The sequence below is a fragment of the Taurulus bubalis genome, assembly GCF_910589615.1.
Source record: "Taurulus bubalis genome assembly, chromosome: 16".
NCBI lineage: Eukaryota > Metazoa > Chordata > Actinopteri > Perciformes > Cottidae > Taurulus > Taurulus bubalis.
The window spans coordinates 7,645,520-7,666,673 of record NC_136604.1 but is presented as its reverse complement, the minus strand read 5'-3'; the positions used below and the strand labels follow the sequence as shown (position 1 = coordinate 7,666,673).

At 44.9% G+C, this 21,154-nt stretch overlaps 1 protein-coding gene across 2 annotated transcripts in view; it reads left to right on the top strand.

Moving 5' to 3' along the window:
• LOC306749163 (RNA-binding motif, single-stranded-interacting protein 3) overlaps nt 1–17,131 on the top strand; it is a gene marked incomplete at its 5' end in the record, with an annotated part of 261,463 nt that extends 244,332 nt beyond the window's left edge. For both annotated transcript variants that reach the window (XM_079232420.1, XM_079232421.1), the window contains 4 exons: nt 5,183–5,293; nt 13,472–13,561; nt 15,262–15,386; nt 16,317–17,131. In XM_079232420.1, coding sequence (XP_079088546.1) covers nt 5,183–5,293; nt 13,472–13,561; nt 15,262–15,386; nt 16,317–16,320 — 330 coding nt within the window. In that variant the 3' untranslated portion in view covers nt 16,321–17,131. The remainder of the gene's footprint in view (nt 1–5,182; nt 5,294–13,471; nt 13,562–15,261; nt 15,387–16,316) is intronic.
• Between the last annotated feature and the right edge of the window lie 4,023 nt (nt 17,132–21,154).

Sequence of the window (21,154 nt, the reverse complement as noted above, 5' to 3'; positions counted from 1 at the left end):
TAGGACAACGACGTCTGCAACGACCACTGCTGTAATGTTTGATTGAACAAATAGAACCCACGATTGGCCAATCCCACAGACTCGTCCTCTCAGACAGCGCAGCCACCGTCTCTCTTTCTCACTCTCGCTTAACCGCACACCCTCCCTACGCACACACACTGCCCCATTGAGCCGCAATCATATGCATTTGTGTTGATGGAAAAATCAGGAGTTCTACTGGGCAAACGTTTGCCGATCTGGACGGCCGATCTCTTGCGGCCCCTAACCGGCCAGTTAAGAGGATCAAGGACTCAGCAGTCAAATGCAACAGTCAATAAAATACGTTTTTCAAAAAGTGTGAATCACTGCAACCACATAAGGTCCGTGAGCATACAGTCATAAATGAGCCCAAAAAAATATGAGACTGATTGGTCAGTTGTATGCAAGATTCGTCGGACAGATAAGAAGCACACACACACGCCGGAACACGCATACACACACTTTCAAATCATGCAGGAACATAAATATGGATGAAAGACGACGGCATATAGACACTATCCAGTAACTTGTGTGTTTTTGTGGCTTCTACCGAGTCAGTTTCTGTACCTCCAGTATTTACCCTTCAGGTGGGCAGGCGTCTAGTGTTAGCGGTCTCTGGCATTCTGTGCTGTATATAGTTACCAGTCAATCATCAGCAGATGTTATACAACACCAGGCTTTCCAGACCCATAACGACTGAGTGAACAAGCTGCGTCTGTGTCTGCACGTTCCACTGGAGATGGAGAAAAGTCTACGCAGTCCTGAAGCTTGAGCAGAATTACTCGAACCCTGTGGCGTGGAGCCGCAGCACCTCTCTAAGTAGCCTGCAGTGTTACGTGTCACATTTACCTCAACACAAAACACACTACCAGCATCAGTATCCAAACCACCGAAACGTTGCATGGAGAAACCAACTGTCAAATACAGCGAGGAATGTGTTGAGTCAAGTGCAGGTCCTCTTTCATGTGGACAAGTGATGCTTTGTTTGGTTGGAACACAGCCGCGGTCATTGTTTGACGCTCTTGAGGCTTTTAATGTGCTGTTTTTTTCCGCCAACTTTCACATTTTACCTGATGTTTCACTGCTGGCAAAAATAAGAAGTAAGAATGGGGCACGAACGCAGAAGGTTTTTCAAAGTATAAGTGCTTTCTGACAGGAGTCACCGCAACCACGAGAGGTCCTTGAACATGCAGACACAACTGGCCACCCAAAAATATGGTGTAGTTTTCTGCAGCAGAATGAGGGGATTAGCCATGGACAGACACACAGTGCACACTCACTCACTCACGGACGCACACATGGATTGCATGATAATATCGCAGAGATAATAAAACTCTATTTATACAACACTTTTAAAACAAAGCTATGTACTTTACATGATTGTGGGCCCATTGCCGCTTGTTGTTGAGTTTGAATGAAGTGTGTTCTACAACGCCTTACAGCCAGGTGGTTTCTAGATGGGGGGAGGTTAGCAAATTGTTGGATTCATTCAATCACACAATACAGCAGTGGTCGTTGCAGACAAACTGGGCTGAGACCTGCACTCTACAGATTGCACCTTTCTAGAAGTAGCAGTAGTAGCATTGCAGAGTGGGGATCGGCGTATGAGCTTCTCTTTGAGGCCTCAGTATGTTTTCACTTGGACCGAAGGCATTTCCCAGATAGGCAATTAAGTTGGATGTTTCCACCTGCAGCAGCAGTAAAGATGAGCAAAATGGCAAGCTGTAGAGAGGGGGATACTGGACAGTTTTTAAGTCACTGGATTTTTGCAGAATGCTATCGAGAGCCTCTGCAGAAGTCATCTTGTAAATAAATAAATCTTTTCCTTATTTGAATGATTCCGTCATTTTCTTTTTTTTTCACTTAAAATGATACACTTCTGGTCTGTGAAGATTATTGTCTATTTGCTTTGGGGAGAGCTTCATGACATGTTGTAATACTCTGTTACACTCTCCAAAACGAGCCGTTTTGTTCCTAATTTCTAAATCTGTCACCGCCTTCTTGACAGAGCAGATTTTAATATGTGAAAAGACATTTTACATCTCTTTCGGTCACAAAGCTGCAAAGAAAAAGACAATATCTCATTTTAGCTTTCACGAAACTAGATGAAATTCTGTGCAGCAAGAAAAGCAAACCCCAAACATGCTGCCTATACCTTGCTGCCCCTTGAGTCTGTGTCGGGCTGAAGATCCTTTAACCGTAATGGAGCAGGCAGTATAAACTCTATCTGTGTGACGTTTATGTATCGCCATACCCATTTTACAGCTGTTATTTCTGATCAGCAACTCAACTAAAGACAAAGTAATGAATATCAGCTGATACCGATCAGGGCTCCATCAGCCAGACTGCTGCTATTTACTCGTAATGAGTAGTCGTTAAAAAACACTGCAGTTTTTTTCTTCTTTTTACAAGATTTCTTATTTACTGTACATTGTCTCTGGTCGCTGAGCGTACATCAACGTATTTAACAACCAGGGGGCTGATATCATCTGTCTCCTGTCTGGAGCACGATCAATACCATCTTAAGCAAGATGGGGGGGGGGGTAGGGGTTCTCAGACGCACACACGTTTCACTCACACACCAAAAGTAGCGCATACATCGAGGAGATCTGTAAACATCGTGTCACACATTTGAGATGCGTCTGTCGCGTCCATTATCTTGCTCTTTCTCTGCCTTTCTCTCACACACAGCGGGCAAATCAAAAAACATATATTGTTCTATTTGTGTCAGTCTCCTTCTCATTTTCTCTAGTCTGTCTCTGGACAGACACACGCCACACACACACACACACACACACACACACTAAAAATCCCCTCTCTCACAGACACTCAGTCTCACAAACACAGAAAATCGAAATCACAAATCGGCTTAACTCTCCCTGACACGTCTGTGAATTAAGCCTTTCCGTTGCTCTCCCTTTCCCATTATAAAGGCATTGTCAGAGGCTGAATCGGTAACAGGTAGCCCACAGCTCCTGCTGCTTCCCTCTCTTTCCTTCTCTCCTCCTCTCTTCCTCTTTTTCCTTCTTTGTCATCTCTCGCTCTCCCCCCTGTGTGTCTCTCAGCCTTTCTCTCCAATTCCCCGTCCTCCCTCTCCCCCGTCCGCCTCTTCTGGCTCCCGTCTTCCGCATGACCTCCATCAGCTCTCTCCTTAATCATCCTTCTCCTGTCCCCACGCTGTCTCTTTTTTCCTGTCTCCTCGTTCCCCTCTCCTTTTCTTCACCCGTCTATCACGGTGGTGAACTCAGGAAACTTTCCTTTTTTTAATCGGAGAAATATTGAGTTACCTCCACTAGTCAATTTCCCACACAAAACCCATAAGACTTGAGATCAGTTAATCTACTTGTTAACTTGGAGTATTTATTAAGTCCTTCCAAATAACCTATTAAATCAGGTTGCACCAATAAAACTCAAGAAATGTGTTCGGTACAATAAATACTTCTGAAATGTGAAAATGGGCTGCTAGAAAACATCTAGTGCTGTTCAATCAACCTCAATTACATTCATCATGCACCGATATTTCAACTTTCTAATCCCTTGCTTTTAATTTGTATACTATGCATACATTGAGAAACATGACTTTCAGAATTAGTAATATTCATGCAGTCGTTATTAGCTTGATTTAGCTTTACTTTAGCATTTTGTTGTGATTTTAGGCACATTGTGTTGAATCCTCTAAGTTAACGTCATTATTACTACAGCGTTTTTATCAAGCGTCGACTCAGATAAATAGACCATCTTTTACGTCAGATATTTATATTTATTGTATTATTATCATAGTCAAATGTAATAAGAAACAAATGAACAAATCACGAATCAGACATTGCCTTTTTCACCTCTGAGTAGTTCTGCAGTTGTTCCTTCAGGTTTCATACAGACCCGACATTCAACAGTAAGATAGGGCGGTTGTAAAGAGCCTGTGAGGCAAAACTCAGGCCCGCATCCGCCCTTTAATTTAATTTAGTGATTTGTAAATGGCCACTTGGTAATAATGAGACTTACACAGAGTTGGTGCAATTGTAACACTCCTTCCCTCTACTGATCTCAGAGAGAGAGAGAGAGAGAGAGAGAGAGAGAGAGAGATGGCTGTGTTGTGAATGCAGGAAGTAGGCAAGCAGAGCGGTTCTGACAGGCTGTGTCTGCACAGTTTGTTCTCCAATAGGCCCACACAGAGTCACCAGTGGGCTGACACACACACACACACACACACACACACACACACACACACTACCGGGGCTGCACGCCCATATGCGCACACGCAGACACCAGTCAGTCTCTTTAAACACTCGCGCACGAATGCTGTTACACACAGTGTGCTGCAGGCTTAGCTGCAAACACACATAGACACGCTCGCAGCACAGACACACAAAGTGAGAAGGGAGGCGAGGCGAGCAGGGGGAGAGGGCTGGGTTTTGAACGCGCTCCTCCCGAGGCTTCGGTGCTGGGGAAATGGAGCTATCATGACGAGGGATGAAAGTGCAACAATGGTTTTCATCACTTTCCCTCATGTCCCACTGCACCGCGGAAAAAGAAGCTTCTCGCGTTCTCATCCGCCCGTCAGGGAAAACATGCAGCGCAATACACCAAGAGGGGGAGGCTTGAGAGTGAGTGAGAGATGGGGGGGGGGGGGGGGGGGGGGGGGGGGGGGGGTGGAGAAGGCATCCTCTCTCTGCAATCAATGAACCTCACAAACCCATAATGTTGATACATTAGCAGCAGATATGGTCTATTTTGATGGACCGAAAGACAATAGTGTGTATTGATCTATAAAATGTCCCTGTGTTCTGTTGCTGTTTGTTGACACTGTCCCTCTTCCTTTCTTCTTCTCGGGCTGCGTTTGTCCTCGTGTCACCTCTGCCTGGGCCCCACCTCTCTCCCTTCCTCTGTTTTTATTGCTTTTATGTTTTTGAAGATCCTTCCTGTCCTCCTGCTGACTTTCTCTCTCCTCTTATCTTTTCTAACCCCAACTTCCTGCCTGGCCTTCTTTTAACCCTTACCACCACACCCTATCCTCTTGTGTATACACCCTTATGTGAACCTTCTTTTTCATGCGGACTCCCGGAGGACTGTCAACCACTCTGTGGAAGCTCATCAGAGTAAAGAATAGCCACAGTCTCCTCCTCTCGGCTCACCTCCTCCTCGTCTTTTCTCTCGTGTCCACCAGGGTGCAGTGATCACGCCAGCCATGGACCACACTATGTCCATGCAGTCTGCCAGCATGATGGGCCCTCTTGCCCAGCAGATGAACCATATGTCCCTGGGCACTACAGGAAGTGTGAGTATGCCTCGCTGTGCTACAACCAGCCATGCACGTACCAAAACACAAATACACAAACACAAGCCTTGTTGCCAGAATCCAGACGACAGAACCTCCAAGTTGAGAATCAGAGCAGAAAGCTTTGGTGGGCACACTCAGGGATGGGGGGGTGGGGGAAACAACTTCACACACTTATTTAATAATTATTTAATACTTTTTGTTTTTAATACAGTTGACAATGTGTTTATTTACCAGATTTTCCACCGACAGTTGGTTTCATTGTTACAATCTTCCAATCTGTCAGCAAGCAAATATTTACAAGCGTCTTTATTCTCCTCATTAAATGCCCTGTCTTATCTGTAGGCGCTGTTTTTATTAGTGCAGCTGTTGTGTGATTGCTGATTGGTTAATTTAGTTTTCTGATCAGTTTATTGCTAACAAGAATACCCAATATAGCTTAGCTGCCTGAGGCTGACTGAATTGTTAATTAACTATTGGGCTAAGTGATTTATATTTTACTCTTTTTACTTTTACTCTTGTGCATTTGTACTACCTGTATGTTCTATGGGAAAATAGTGATGATCTTTCACTGGTGATACTTTGTTTCTTGCTGGCATGAGGGAAAATATAACTAATATGACAATACGTCTGTACTTTTGTCCTTGTAAGAATACCTTCGGCATCTTATTGTTGCCTTTTCATCTTTTTGTCCATTACTTTTTCACAGTTTCACAATTGCTTTCAGTAAAACCTCAAAGTGTGTTTAGCCCGCTGCATAGCTGTCCCCCACAGTACACACACACTCGGGGAGGGCAGAAAAAACTGCTTCAGTCCAAGTAGTGAAAGGGAATCGCAGAGCATTCTTTTGGAGGATGGCTTACGTAGCAACACTAGCTGTCATTATCTGTCACCGGTCTCGTCATCTGTCCATTGTCCATCATCAGAGAGAAAAGCAGAGGATATATTACAACCTTTAAGTTCGTTAAAGATGTCAAGCCTCGCGATTCAGGACAACCTTGACAGCTTGTCACCGAATAACGTTACTGGTGTTGCCCCATATCCTGTGTTTGGCGTTAGCGAGACGACACTTGTCAGCAATTCTATCTTTGGAGATACGTGTCTAATTTTGCAAACGGGTAGGTGAAGGACCTTCAGATCTTCAGTCCAAATGCCAACTGTAACACAACCATTTGGACAAAGATAGGCCGGCTAATGTTTTGCTAACTGAATGCAGAAAAAGCTGATCATGCATATCCAGCAGTATCTGCCGCTGCGATTAGTCAGTCTTCGTTCGAGGGGTGGGATTTGGAAAAGGGTCAATTTTAGGTCATTACCTGACCTTAACCACCGCAAGAGTTTTGCAAACACTTTCCCACCCCAAACAGTCAAAGATATGGCAGTAAATCATAGATGCAAACACAATATTATGTAATATATAGTCTTTTTCAGGGAAATTATGTTTGCTTAGTGAAATAATAATAATACAGCAATTTACACAGCATTTCTGAGCCTTTAGTGAAATACCATTATTATGGAAAGGACGCTATCCAGTTTCATCGTAATGTGGGATTTTGCAAGATTGATAAAGCGCTAAAATAAATGCAAGAAGTAGCATGTACACAGTTTCAGTTTCGGAGTCAATAAATCCATGACTATATTGCATTACCTAAAAATGCTCAAACACTGCAAATCCATCCACGGAACGGTGCATTTAAAATGGGTTTGCGGCTGGCGGTTTTGCTGCTATTTCTTTTCAGCATACCAGTTCTGCAATGAAAAACATGGAGAAGTCTACATCTGCTCTTTGAGACAGAAAAGTTTTTCGTTGAGAGAGAAATCTGCAGGTGTCCATTACACAGCAGGTTTGGGTCAGGATGACCAAGTGGAGGCCTTTTAATCTGGGCAAGGTTATTAATTTGGGTCTCAGACAAAGTACACATTGAGTAAGAGATGGATTTTACATTTCCTTTTAAGAAAGCCAAACCTCCTTAGGCTGTCGCCACATGTGCTCTGCCGTGGACCTGCCGTATCATTTGTTTTACCCCGCATGCGTTCACCGCCAGATATTGAGGGAGCGCGTTTCCTCCCCGATCTTCCACATTAAACAGATTTCCTGCTAAGTTTAACTCTGTTCTCCACCTTCCTCCCTCTCAACCCCTAATTTCTGTTTCTTTCTCACACGTTCTGTCTCACTCACTCTCTAAATCACACATCACATCTACCACTCCATCAGTTTTCTTTATTCCACACACACACACACACACACACACACACACACACACACACACTGGCTTACAGTCGCCGCCCCCTAAACCAGGAACTCCCCCCTGTTTAAGGATCAAGTCGACTTAGAGGTGTTGCACAGTTCTGAAGCCTGACTTCCTGCCCTAACCCTGCTGCCCGGGGGCGGGCAAGCAGGCAGCTTTGCTCCGGCACTACGTTTGATCTCTGTGCGTGTGTGTGTGTGTGTGTGTGTGTGTGTGTATGTGTATGTATGATTGAAACAGTGCTGCATTGTACAGTTATCCATGTGTTTCCAGGTGAGCTGTCAGCGACTGTGATGCCATGTTGGCTCTGTCAGGAATGCCCCCTCCCTAATCGGCCCCAGCTGTGCTAACAGCCAGGATTAGAGGCAGGCTAATCTATGATGATGGCTTCTGATGTTTGATGGGTTGTATTATAGGAGAAAGTGGGTTAAGGCACTCTCTCTCCTTTTTTCTGATTTACTCTCCCCTTTCTGCCTGCTTAGCTTTCCCGAGGCGGTGTGCTGCGTAGCACAACTCCTTTATGGCTGGGCCGCACACTCGGCATGCCACGCTTGATCATCAGTGGGAATTGAGACGTGTTTTCTATGAAGCTCACTCTCAAGCCAGATGTGAAAGCCCTTTCATAACGCCTGATTGAGAAGGCCTGTTAAAGGAGGAGTTAGGAACCAGCATCTGTAACTATCCATGCAGTAAACAGGACTGGACACCACATACTCTTAAGCGCATTCTTCAAGTGCAGACACATGGCGGTGAGGTTGTTTTGATTGCCCCCCCCACACACACACACACACACACACACACACACACACACTGGTCACGTGATTAAATCTTTGCCGCACACACGCACCTGCCGTGAGTCGTGCCTCCAGAGTCAACAACCCATCACGACTTCCGCCACTCCTCAGAATGTTCCAGGACTCTCTGTGGCTGCTTGTGTATGGCTGTGGCTTTCCTCTCCTTTCCAAGAAAAGAACCAAATGTTCGCAGTCCGCCCAAGCTGCGACGCTGGTGTGGTGACGGTAGCTTTCCGAGGAACGTGCTATTTTGCAGCGAGGATATGCACGGAGGCCTTGGCCCTTTTAAGAAAGGAGTGGCGAGGAAAAACCTCGCCAGGCGCCCAGCAGATGGTCACTGCTTTGGAATCCAGCTGCTTCGCCAGAAAATGATTCTGTTTGCAACAACCTCCATCGTCACCCAGCTCACTTTGGTGTCTGCTCTCTTGAACAACTTGATTACAGAATGCTAAAGAACCTGAGGCTCAGTTTATGGATGGCACACATAAACATGCCATCCGAGCTCCTCACTGATTTATTCGACCATGTTTGGTGCATATTGCTCCGTTGCTGATTTATTTACTATCTCCTTGCTCTCACCACTTAGCAGGAGTCTATCTGTCATGCTTTGTGTTTGCTCATGCCTGTTATAGACGTGCACATGCTTTGTCATGTGCATGTGTGCGTGCGTACACACGCATGTCAGTGTCTGCGTTTGTGCGTGAGCGCCATAGTGTTTGACATGACAAGAGGTGACCTTCCCTCTGTCTTCTCCATCCTCTTTCTGTCATGGCATGTAGAACCCAGGACTCGGTTGTCATGGTGACAGTGGTGATTGACAGCCTGCGTGTCCCTGGAAGACAGATTTGTGTGAAGCGCTTCCCGCTATTATCTGGGCTGTTTCCCTTGGTTGTATATTGGGGAGTCTTTAGTACAGTATGTTATTCTACATTTCCATAAACGTGCATGGCTGTGTTTAACCTCTACTCACCCGGGGAAAGTTGACCGAGCATGCGCTCCCTTCGTTTGCAGCTTCACAACCCAACAGTAACATACGCTGACATCTGGGTGATTCCCAGTTCCACTGAGCAGTTCGGTCCTTGTAGGACCTTGAAGGTAATTGTTCAGGGAGGGACAACGTTTTATTTTATGGCATTTGTAAATTTTACAATGCGCTTTGAATGTGTTTAAGGGCTCGCAGCCAAGAAGTTGTGCCGCTCTTGAATTCATTTTAATGTTCTGAATTTGATGTTCGTGCTGAACTTTTTAATTTAAATATGTTCCCAATTTGTATGTGCATTAAATGCATGAGCTTGACTGCACTGCAAGGCCCAGACTCTGCTGTCTAGTTTCTGATAGTTTCAGATCGTTTCCTGAAACTATCTTGATCATAAAGAACAGCAGTTTATGTGACAGTTTACTGTTGATGGCATAATTAGGGCGTCTTAAAGCAACAGTTGGTAACTTTAATAAAAATAACTTTTTGTCATATTTGATCAAACTGTCACTATATCCTGACAGTAGCACACGAGACAGACACTGAAAGCACCTGGTTCCCCTGCCTCCTTTTCATACTAATGGCATTTGCAAGATACAACTGTGCGTGAAGGAAAACAACCAATCAGAGCAGAGAGGTCTCTAACGCAGCTGTCAATCATGTTTGTGAAGATTGTGAACTCCTATCAAACTGTCTAACTAGGCTGCGCTGATCATGAGTGTTAATATTCATCCTTCGAAGTTTAAGGTTAGTTTTAGTCTACGACAATTCAAAACATTTTAGTCCAGTTTTAGTGGCTGTCATTACAATAAGTCATTACAATATATATATATATATATATATATATATATATATATATATATATATATATATATATATATATATGGATTTAGACTTAGTCCTGTGTCAAATTTGATTGATTTTAGATTGTTTTTAGATTTTATTGAATATTTCAGTCAATCTAGTATAGCCAAAACAACAATTGTGCCCGTTTAGTGAAACTTATTTCAGAAATGATTTCATCTTCTCATCATTATCTGATGAATCACAAAGGTTGAATGAGTAAGACTGCAGCTTTGTAGGAATGGGCTTTTCAAGCAAAACTACCATTACGAAATTACTGGGAACTAGTTGATCATTCTTTAAAGATCCCTCTTGTATTTAAAGCTGCGCCAATCTTCTTAATAAACAATCTATGAAACAAAACCTGTAGATCAGTGGAATAATGGGAAACCATATTGTGCGTATGCATGCCTCTGTGCATGCGTGAGAAAAACCAAACGGACAGATTTTGCCCGCATGAATCTGTGTGTCTGTGAATCGGTGTGAACAAAGCCTGGGGGCCGAGGTCTGGAGGCCTTTTCACGGTGAAGTGGTACAGCATCGGGATTCACAGCCGCTGGTGTGCCGCTCCATTGTGATGGAGCCTCACAGCTCCGATCAATAGTCATCAGAGCCCATCCCCACGCCGCTCTGCCATTAATAACCCGCACTGAGTAGCTGGATGCTCTTGCCTTGACCAACTGTTTTCCTCCACCTTGCAGCCGAGGCGAATGAACAGCCTGTCGACGCGGAGATCGATGTGACGGAGTGATACTCAGAGAGGCGGATGATTCATTTGAACATTTAAACATGCTAGCGTGCTTTTGCTACATTCCACCTCTGGCGGAACTACAATTTCCTCAGAGATTCTTCTTCTTCTTCTTGAAGCGGAAGTAGAAAACCGTATATCCGGTGCAGAGGCCCAAAGCGCTGCGGTGCCGGAGTGGTTCTGTCTCTGGTCTGGTGCGTCTGCGTGTTTCCGTCCTGCTGCATTGCGGTGTGACTTTATACAGTGCATATAGTTGTATGTCATCGAGAGCGATGGCAGGGAAGAGACTTAAGCAGTCTACTCACAACAGCCTCGTTAAGGAACTATTCAGGCCTCCCGTTCATCAACCATACGCACACGCCATCTGCTCCAGTCGCAGGTGTGTGTGTGTGTGTGTGAGTGTGTGTGTGTGTGTGTGTGTGTGTGTGTGTGTGTGTGTGTGTATGTACACAGGTACGTCTGTGAGAGTGAAACAGCATTTATTGCCAATTAGGGATATTATATATTGCCCAAACCTGTCCCCAGACTATGGACAGGGAAGTATTAAAAGAGTTGAAATTGGACAAAAAATCATCTTTATCGCCATAGCAACCCAATTCACTGTCGCCAGGCTTGACGTCCCCCTGACTCGCCACAGCAGCGACCGCGGAAGCTTGCCCTGCTCAACCTGCCACATTAGATAGGTTAACTAATGGTTATGGTGGAAGGAAAAAATCGTATTAAATGTTCTTGTTGAATCTAATTTAAATTCCTCTTGCAGTCCTGCAGAGAAATATAACATTTCAGACAGACACTGTGCCTTTGACAGGGAGATTTTGATAATGCTAATTATCTCCTGCTTCCCTTCATTTGCTTTCGCGTAGCCCTCACAGGTGAGTCGACTGAATAAGTTAATGGGAAGGAGAGGCAAAGACTAAAAGTCCTGCGGAAAATTGGTATGCATGCTTTGGATTCACCGGGGAGAAGGTCACTTCAACAACCTGATAGGCCCTTTTACACAATAGCAGGTGGAGAGAGAGGGCGAGCGAGGGAGGGGAGAGAGAGAGCGAGTGACAGAGAGGTGAGAGGGAAGAAGGGACGACACGGAGAGGTAATGTGGTTATGTGTCAGGAAGTCTGGATGTGCCGCCTCACCCCGTCCTGAGTGTGACAGGCCTGCAGGTGTGATAACCTTAACTTCGCACGCGCGCGTTATCCCAAGCAGCCGCGCTCACATGCGAACGCACACTCACATCCATCCCAGGGCCTCCTCCTGGCCATGTGCGGCTTCGGTGGGGGAGTTAATCACCCATGTCCATGGCCTTTAGCTGCTCTCATTAAGGGTGAGCGGTGGAGCCGTACCCGATCCATTAGCAACGCTGCCGGTAATGACACTTCACCAGCACCGCCGGGCCCGCGGCCAAGAAAGGCTCCGCAGCCGCGGCACAGCTCCTCCATTACCGCCTCCCGCTGCATACCGCCGCCACGCTTTTTACCACTGGCAGAGGGACTGAGAGAAGAAGGGAAAAAAATTAGAAAAAGGGATTGTACTTCATTTTTCTTTTCTATTTTCTTGGACCGGAAAAGCAGCAGGAAGACGTTGAGAGGAGGAGAGGCAGCCTGGTGGCTTTTATCTGGGATCACATCCGTTGGCGCTGTACTGCAGCATTATAGTTCCAAGCCTCTTTGTCTGTCTCTCTCACACACACGCACACACACACACACACACACACGCACACACACACACACACACACACAAACACGCACATGTATGTTCTCAAAAACCAGCTGCACAACTTGTACCTCCACATGCACAGTTGGACAGACACATAGTGATAAGTCATCTTCTATGCGCTAATTAAAAAGAAGCACACACACTGGCAAGTCACAGGCGTGCACGTTCACCACACACACACACAAACACACAAACACACAACATGGATTCACAGCAAGTCCCAGGGAAAAAGGAAAAAAAAGCCTCACACAAAGTGCCGTGTCCTCATTCATATTGCATGTGAAAGCCCTGTGGCTGCCATGTAACCCAACGTGTGTCACGTCTGTAAAATGGCCATCATGGAGTGAGCCAGCAGCCAGTTAAAAGCCAGGGCAGGCATGTCTAAAGGAATATAGGCCACAGGCAACAGACCTCCTGCTTTCTCTTTCTCTTCTCTCACTTCTCCTTCATTCCCTTCAGCTTTCTTTTTTAGAAGATAAAACAGAGTAGAAGATAAAACAATGAAAGAAATAATTTGCCTGCCTGGGAAGTCTTTGGTGGAACAGCTGGACATCTCTTCCTCCTTCTACCTCACATACTCTCTTCTGCTCTGCTCTGTTGAGAGTGCACACATATTCTTTTAGCGCCCTCCAAAGGATGCTGAGAGCACAGCAAGCTCATATTCCCAGTGATTTCGGGGAAGCATTTGCAGTAAATCTGACTTTTAAAGGGATCGTATTGCCAGTGTTAGATATCGGAAACGTCTTTCTTGTCCCATTTTGGATAATACGATGTCAGAAATGGGTAATATCTTTGTTTTGTGATGTGCGTGTGCAGGGGTTTTTGATATGTGCTTGTCTTGTGCTTGTGTTTCAGTACATGACTGCTGCAGCTGCCGCGGCGCCTATGCAAGGGACCTACATTCCCCAGTACACTCCTGTGCCTCCAACAGCCGTCCCTGTCGAAGTAAGACCCACACACGCATACTAAATATCAAAAAGCGTGTCCAGGTTTACCCAAAAGGGGGACATCGTTACGCCGGACAGCCCACTCACTTACACCCACCAGCGCTCACTTCAAAATTACAAAAGCTGCTCACCACGTCAACAGAACAAAACAGCCATTAAATAGACAGATTACATTTGCCGTAAATTGCCCGCGCTCCGCTCCCTCTGAACAAATGGCCTCGCACCACCAGCGAATAGCGAGGGTGAAAACTGCAGGCAAAGCAAGATGAGTCAGAAGTTTTATAGTATTTGGGAAAGACATTTGAAGTGCAGCACAGACTTTGTCACTTCCTCGGCGGCTGTCTGTGCTGCTGGCGGGTTTCGGCGCGGTCCAGCCTGAGGAATGATGAGCGTGGCAAGCAGGCCGGCGAGGAGAGCGGGGACGGCTGTCTGGCGGCTGACAGTGCGGCCGTATTCAGATGGACTATCAGTCGTGTATCAGATGACAGGAGCTGAAGTGAGACACAGTGCCGGCGGTGCTGTCCCCCTCCCCTCTCTCTCTCTCTCTTTCTCCCTCTCTCGCCCCGTCTCCACAGCCGGTCCGGGCTGGTGGGTAGCTGGAACACACACGCACATCCGTCAGCCACTGCGCTCTGGTTAACCCACCAACCACGGACAATGACAGTTTCCCCTGACAGACCCATTAGTCCCTCCCTCCTTCCTTTCTCATATCTCCCCCCTCCTCTGAAAGTTCCTCGTGAAGGAGTGGGATGCAGGAGAGAGATGTAGTTGCAGCGTAGCCCGTGGCGCCTCATACCTATTTCATCCTCGCCGCCGTCCTCTCAATGCCAGCGTCGGCAGCGAGGTGTACATCACTGCATCAGCCGGTGTCTGGAGGGCTGATGTATGGGCAGGACGCGGTATCCTTGAGAGCTTGTTAAAGGTGATTGAGAGGACTTAATGATGGGGGGCTATCGGTAATGCTGGACACATTAAAAAAAAAGGCAAAGAGGTTGTTGTGATGAATTCAGCGCACAGAGCCATCTTTTTTTGTACCCCTAATGTAAGAGTTCAATTCAGCACAGATCTGTTTTGTTATTCGCACATATTCAATACTAAATGTGTCAAATCACAGGAACGTGATGCTTCTTCTGTTCTTTGCTGTGTGTTGTATTTAACCACATTTCTCCCAGTATTTATATTTAATATGAATATGTTTAATTGCTGTAGCACACTTCAGTGCTGTGTTAAAATTTGACGGCTGCACATTTTCGAGGCATAAATGGAAGACGTCTCCGCCATAGTTTTGTATGCATTTCTGACAGGCGGTTTATTGGCATTCATGAGAATTGCTTATCTGAGTTCAGAGTGATGGACCTGTCAGTCTGAGAAGTTAATAATCCCAACAGTTTTATTTGGTCTAACTTTTATGTCATGTCAAAACTGTTTTTCGTTTATTATATTTTACATTATTATTTTTAAAGCCCAAATGTACAAGTTTGTCAGAGAGGGGCTTTACTGTTCTCCCTTCAAGTAAGAAAAAGCTCCTTTCACAATTCCAGGACAGAAGGACATGCATTAGTGCACACGCATGCACAGAGTATAGTAGCAGAAGTGGATCCAGGCACGTCCTTTTCAGCAGGACGTGTCCGAGCTTTGCAGCGAGATGCTTGTTAAAGTGCAGAGCTGACACATTTTCCCTCCGTGCCGTGTCCTCAGGGAGTGGTGACGGACGCCTCCTCCCAGGCAGTGGCTCCCTCGTCACAGGAGGTGGCTGGCCAGCAGCAACAGATCCAGGTGGACGGTGCTGCCGACCATGTTCCTGCTTACTCATACCAGTCCAAGTGAGTCAAACGATGGAGCAGGACAGTTGCTGTCAAACATTTTAACATGGCCTTCGCTCCTCTCAGGGTAGTTTTTAGGCACTGTGTGTTCAGCTTGTCCGTGTGTCCGGTCCGTTTTAGTGAACGTGGTATCTCAGGAACGCCTGCAGGGAATTTCTTGAAGTTTGGCACAAAGATGAACTGGTTAGATGTTGGTGGTCAAAGGTCACTGTGACCTTGCAAAAACACATATTTGGCTATGACTAAAAAATGTATATGCTAATTGTGACAATTTCACACAAATGTCTTTGAGGATAAAATGATGAAGTGATGACATTTTACACAGACGTGAATGTCAACTGTAACATGGTTGGCAGAAATATATGACCGTGAGGCGCTAACTCTAGTTATTATTTATTATGTTTTTTTTCAGTTATGATGATTATTAATCATGTGTCAAGTATGAACAATATATATTTGTCATTACCTTTTTGTAGACTGCCACCAACACGTCTCAGTAAATCAAACTAGTATCGACAGGCTTCCTGTCTGGGAATTATAAAATATTTTTGGAGATTTTTTCATTTATTTTTGGGGTCACAAAAGCAATCAAATTGCAAGTTATTTCTCTTCGACAGATAGTTTTAGTGAAGCCGAGCTCTACGAAATACTGATGTAAATCAATTGAGAGTGGTGCCACAGTAAATGACTCAAATTATTCCTGGCTGCTGTTGTCATTTGCTCGTCATTTTGGCAGCACTTTTTGCTTTTGTGACACAATCAGAGCCGTTTAACGTGCTTCTTTCTGCCTCAGTATGCGGACGGGGCTGTCAGCTGTCAGCTCTGTTGCCTTTCTGTGTTTGTGATATTGCTCTTTGATTACAACGCCACACCCCTCTCTCTCCCCCCCCCCCTCTCTCTTTGTCGCTCCGTTTTCTCCTCTTTCATCAGATAACGGCCTGAGTGAATGTTCCTGTGACAGCGTTGCCTTGAGACAGAAGGTGGCTGCACTGTGTATGTGAGGAAAAGAGAAAAGAAAGAGATTGCTTCCAGATTGCCCAGGCACCAAAAAAGAGACACTTTTTTCATTTCCTACCTGGCCTACGAGAAAAAAAAGAGGAAAAAAAAGGAGAGAAGGTGGCAAAGAGTGCAGAGGGAGGGGATGGGAAAATTGCTGGGCACAGTGCAAAAAAAGTGAAATTGTTTAGTCTGGGAGCCTGCCAGAAGGGCTGGGCTGAAGCTTGAAAAGTTTCTCAAAGAAAATTCTCAACCAATAAAAAAAAAAATAATAAAAAATAAAAAATAATAAGAAATGAAAAAAAAAGGTTGAATGCGCAGGTAGGCGATGAAGTTTATTTTGTAATTAGAAAACGGGAGTCAAGTTTGAGATACACACAGAGATTGTCTTCCTCAGATATTAAGCTACAATTTCTTTTCACTCTTTTTTATGTTCTAGTGTTACATTTTACTTTTCTAGATATATTCAAAAACAAAGTGTTTTTTGTTTTTTTTTCTTGAATCTTCATGGCCTTAATTTGAAGGGCGGCAGAAACTTTTTACAGAGTTTAAGTCTGGCGTCTGGTTGAAAAAAAAAATAAGCAAACAAAATCAGTGTCTTGGACCACTTGGAGGGTACAAGACACTGGAGGAGTTCTAAAGAGGAAAACAGAATCTATCACATAAGCTGTACAGATTTAATAGAGAAGAGCTTTTTTTTCTTTTCTTCATTAGAAGAAAACTTTGATAATTATTATGTCAGAGGTAACTAAGTGTCAGAAGAAAACAAAATGTCTGTTGGGGAAAAAGACTTGTGGGGGGGGCGGGGGGAAATAAGCTTTGAAGAGATTTTTCACAATGAGGAAAAAATGAAAACATAAGAAAACATGCTGCATTGTGGATGCAGTCTGTTGCAAATGCTGAACTTGTTTTTTATTATCATTATTATTATTTTACATGGCAAAGTTGCTGTCAATGACATTAGTGCTTTTTATCTGCCACATTCTACCTTTTTTATGAGCTTAAAGATGTTTTTAGCCCGCTTTGCTTGTCACACTGCTTAAAGGAGGGGGAAAAGAATAAAAAAACTATAAAATAAAAAACTATAAAAAAAACTTAAATTTCTGGCAGTGAAAAAGTAGATTCAGTAGGAGCTTACGGTTTAAACCAATCAGTGCAAAAGCAATAGAGGAAATTGTTGACAATTTCTGTAGTCTTTCCTAGTTGTGGATCAAATGCAGCCCATGGATGGCCATTTTTATACCAAAGATGAAGAGACACTCTGAACCAGAGTTTTGTTTTATTTTGTTTTCCTTTCTTTTCTTTTTCATTTTTCAGTTTGATTTTGTTGTTGTTGATGTTGATGTTGTTGATGATGTTAATGTTGATATTGTTGTTGTTGATGTTGCTGTTGTCGTTGTTTTTTATTTGACCTCGATGGCCGGACCAGTCCTTACTATCCTTCTCAACATCTTCTTTTTCACCGGGTTTAAGCTAGTTTTCCACGGTTGTCACACAGACACACACACACACACACACACACACACACACACACATATACATACATACATGTCAAAATACAAACACTCACTGTACAAACACACATCGAACAGTATTTAAAGTGTGATGCAACCAGTGGCAGTCCTACCAAAAGTCTTCTCTCTTCATCTTCTGGTCTTGTCTTTTTCTTCATATGTCACATTACTTTTACGATGCTTTCACACACCGTCGGTGCATTCCACCTCTCTTTATGTCTCTCTCACTCTCTAACAGATCCTGCAGGGAAAAACTTTAGGAAACAGATTGTGGAAAGCTCCGTGGTTGTCGACACATTGCTTACAGCTTCGTCCCCTTAGTGGTTTCTGCCCTCAGTCTCTTTATGTCGTTAATTCAACCGTAGCTAACTCAACCATTCCTCTGCATACTGAGCGTCAGTGTTGATCTGCCTGTTAATCTCTGTCATGTATCACCAAACACAGGTCACCTTTTTGAGTCTTTCCCTGCCAAGAATACCAGATAAGTGGGGTTTGCTGCATATTGAAAATCAAGTAAGTTGTTTGTGAGTCTTTAGCAATGATTGCATAAACTTTGATGGCACTTAATGGTATTTACAGAGCATATTTATATCATGAAGAAGTAATTGAATCATTTGACATTTTTCATGCTTCATCCGCCTTCTTCCCGAGAGTTAGATGAGAAGTACAATTTCATTCTCTCGTCTGCAAGGTAAATATGAAGCTACTGCCAGGAGCTGGTTAGCTTAGCTTAGCACAAAGGCTGGAAACGGGGGGAAACAGCTAGCCTGGCTCTGCCCAAAGGGGACAAAATCCACCTACCAGCAACTCTAAAGCGCAATAATTACAAAGTTTTATCGTGTTTTCTCGATCCGAACAAGAAACAAAGTGTAAAAGCGACACCTTGTGGTCGTACAGGGGGTCACGTGCCGGTCTATTTCTTGACCAGGCGCAGTAATGAACTGTAATCCAGGAAGTTACTGTGAAGAAACTCCTTGAACCTACGCATCTGAACGGAAGCAAGACCCGTTTGTGTATGTATGTTTAAAAGGACTGATCATTTGCAGGGGCGGTCGGTAACATGGGTCCTCACCAGCCATAACGAGACGTTGATGGCAGCTCCTTCCTCGGCCACCGCCACCGAGTGTCAGTTACTACCCTGCTTGTCCCAATTTGTTGCACAAACAACCCCGTCACATCTTATCCGGCCTTGCCGTCCCAGAGCTGTGTGAGGTTTTCAATGATTTCCCCTCTGAGGATGGTTCCCCTGAAGACATTGCCTGTTGGACAGGGGCTATTTCTGCCCCCATTAGAGCAGCCTTTGTGTGTCAGGAGTCTGCTCTGCTGGCCCATGCCGACCCACTGTGGGGCTGCAGCGCTAAAGAGACCCCCGTTCTCCTCCCTGCTTCACTGGCACTATTAATGTGCCACGGCCCAGCCAGGCTTCTTTTGCTCTCATTTTCCCTCATTCCCTCCCTCCTCGGTCGCTCTCTCTCTGAGGTTTCTTCTCTTTATTGGATGGTGCACAAGCAGAAGCACAAACCAATTTCAGTCACTCTCGCAATGAGGCTTGACGGGCCCAATTTGTCTCCCTCCGGGGCAATAGGATCCACTCCACTGTCCCTCGAAAGACCCCTTTCTTTTAGACAGAGAGGGAGCTTTTTGTTTGGCGATATTTGCACTCGAGCTCTTGCAGTTCATGTGACTCATTCAGATCTCCGCTCCAGCGCTGCATTTTTGGGCCACGGCGGCGTGTTGTGCACATTACGGGCCAGCTGCGTCACCATGCGAGGCGATATTTGTACATCGAGTGCCTTTTTAACAAAGCTTCCGAATAATTCCAAATCATCCGTGTGATACATTTTTTTAGTAGAGGAAGTAGAGGAAAAAAAAACAGCAAAGCACATGGAAGAGCGTGTTTGTTTCAGTAGTGCTGAAGAAATGCTGCACAATATCGAAGCTACACTATGGTGCTAAAGAGGAAGCAGTCTCGGGCTCGTGTCCACTGATCTCTGAAGAGCCGGCCACTGTTTAACACTCGACCGTCAACTCGCTCTTAACAGACCACCTGCCCGCTTTAAGACACACAAAAGAAACAGGCGCACACTGTTAAAGCCATGCCAACACTCTCTTTCCCCCTCAGTCGGTGTTAATACCCGCTTATTTACGGAGGTCAAAAGCCAAATGTGTCATTCAAAGTGTCTCTCTACGACCGTTCAGCTGTTTATTGTCCAATCAAATCAACACCTGCCCGTTTACTTTCTGCCACTCAACATCTGCTTGTACTCGCCTCGAGGCCGTGGCTGTTATGTCCCCTTGAACAAGTCTCCGCCACATTAGGGTCTTAAACGCCTCACAAGTGTTGGGATTCAGAGCTCCTCCCAACGTCGCTCATGTGTTCGTCATTGTTGCATGAACTCTCTGTTTCCATTTCTGAGTCGTTTCATGTAACTTAACCAGTTTTAAGCTAGTGTGTGTGTGTGTGTGTGTGTGTGTTTGTGTCAGTATGCATGAAGAGTTCTCCTACTCAACGGTTCAACTTTTAGCGAATACAGTGGCATGTACAAAGCTATAACAGAGTTCTCCAGACTTTTACGGCTGCTGTTTTTATAGCGAATAGGAGACATTTTTGAAGCTTAATAGGACTCGTGATGCAGGAGTTGCACACCGGAGAGCAGAGCGTCCCACAAATGTCCTGAGATTCAATAGTAATGGCATTATGGGAAAATGGGATTACAAATAGCTCAGAGATTATGGAGAGAGAAAAAGAAAATGCACAACAAAGAATATCAGCTCCATTTTGTTAATGGAGATTGAAGAAAGAAAAAGATGTTAAGGCAGGTGTTTTTATGTACGGCACCAATATTTCACAGAGATCTGAAAGATTACCCGACCGAACAACAGAAATGGCTTTTTCTTAATAGCACAATGGCATAATGTACTTTTCCGGAATACCAATATCTTCGTGGAGGAGTACAGAAGGCATGCCTGCAATTTTAAGGAGGCTGTAGCAGAAACGCTCTGCTCCCAGTCTGCCCATGTGTCAGCACAAACCAGGAGTCAGCTATACCAAGAGAGAAAGTGTGTGTGTGTGTGTGGAGGGGGCGGGGGGGGGGGAGATTGGAGCATCATTAGCTGCTGTTGCCGGGCAGAAGTGGTCATATAGCCTGGAGTTTTCTCCGTCTTCATGCAGCAGCGTGTCCCCCTGTACAGGACTCCAGGAGCTCTGCCCATCGCTAATTAGCATCGCACAGTTTTCCCTCCCTACTCCATCGCACC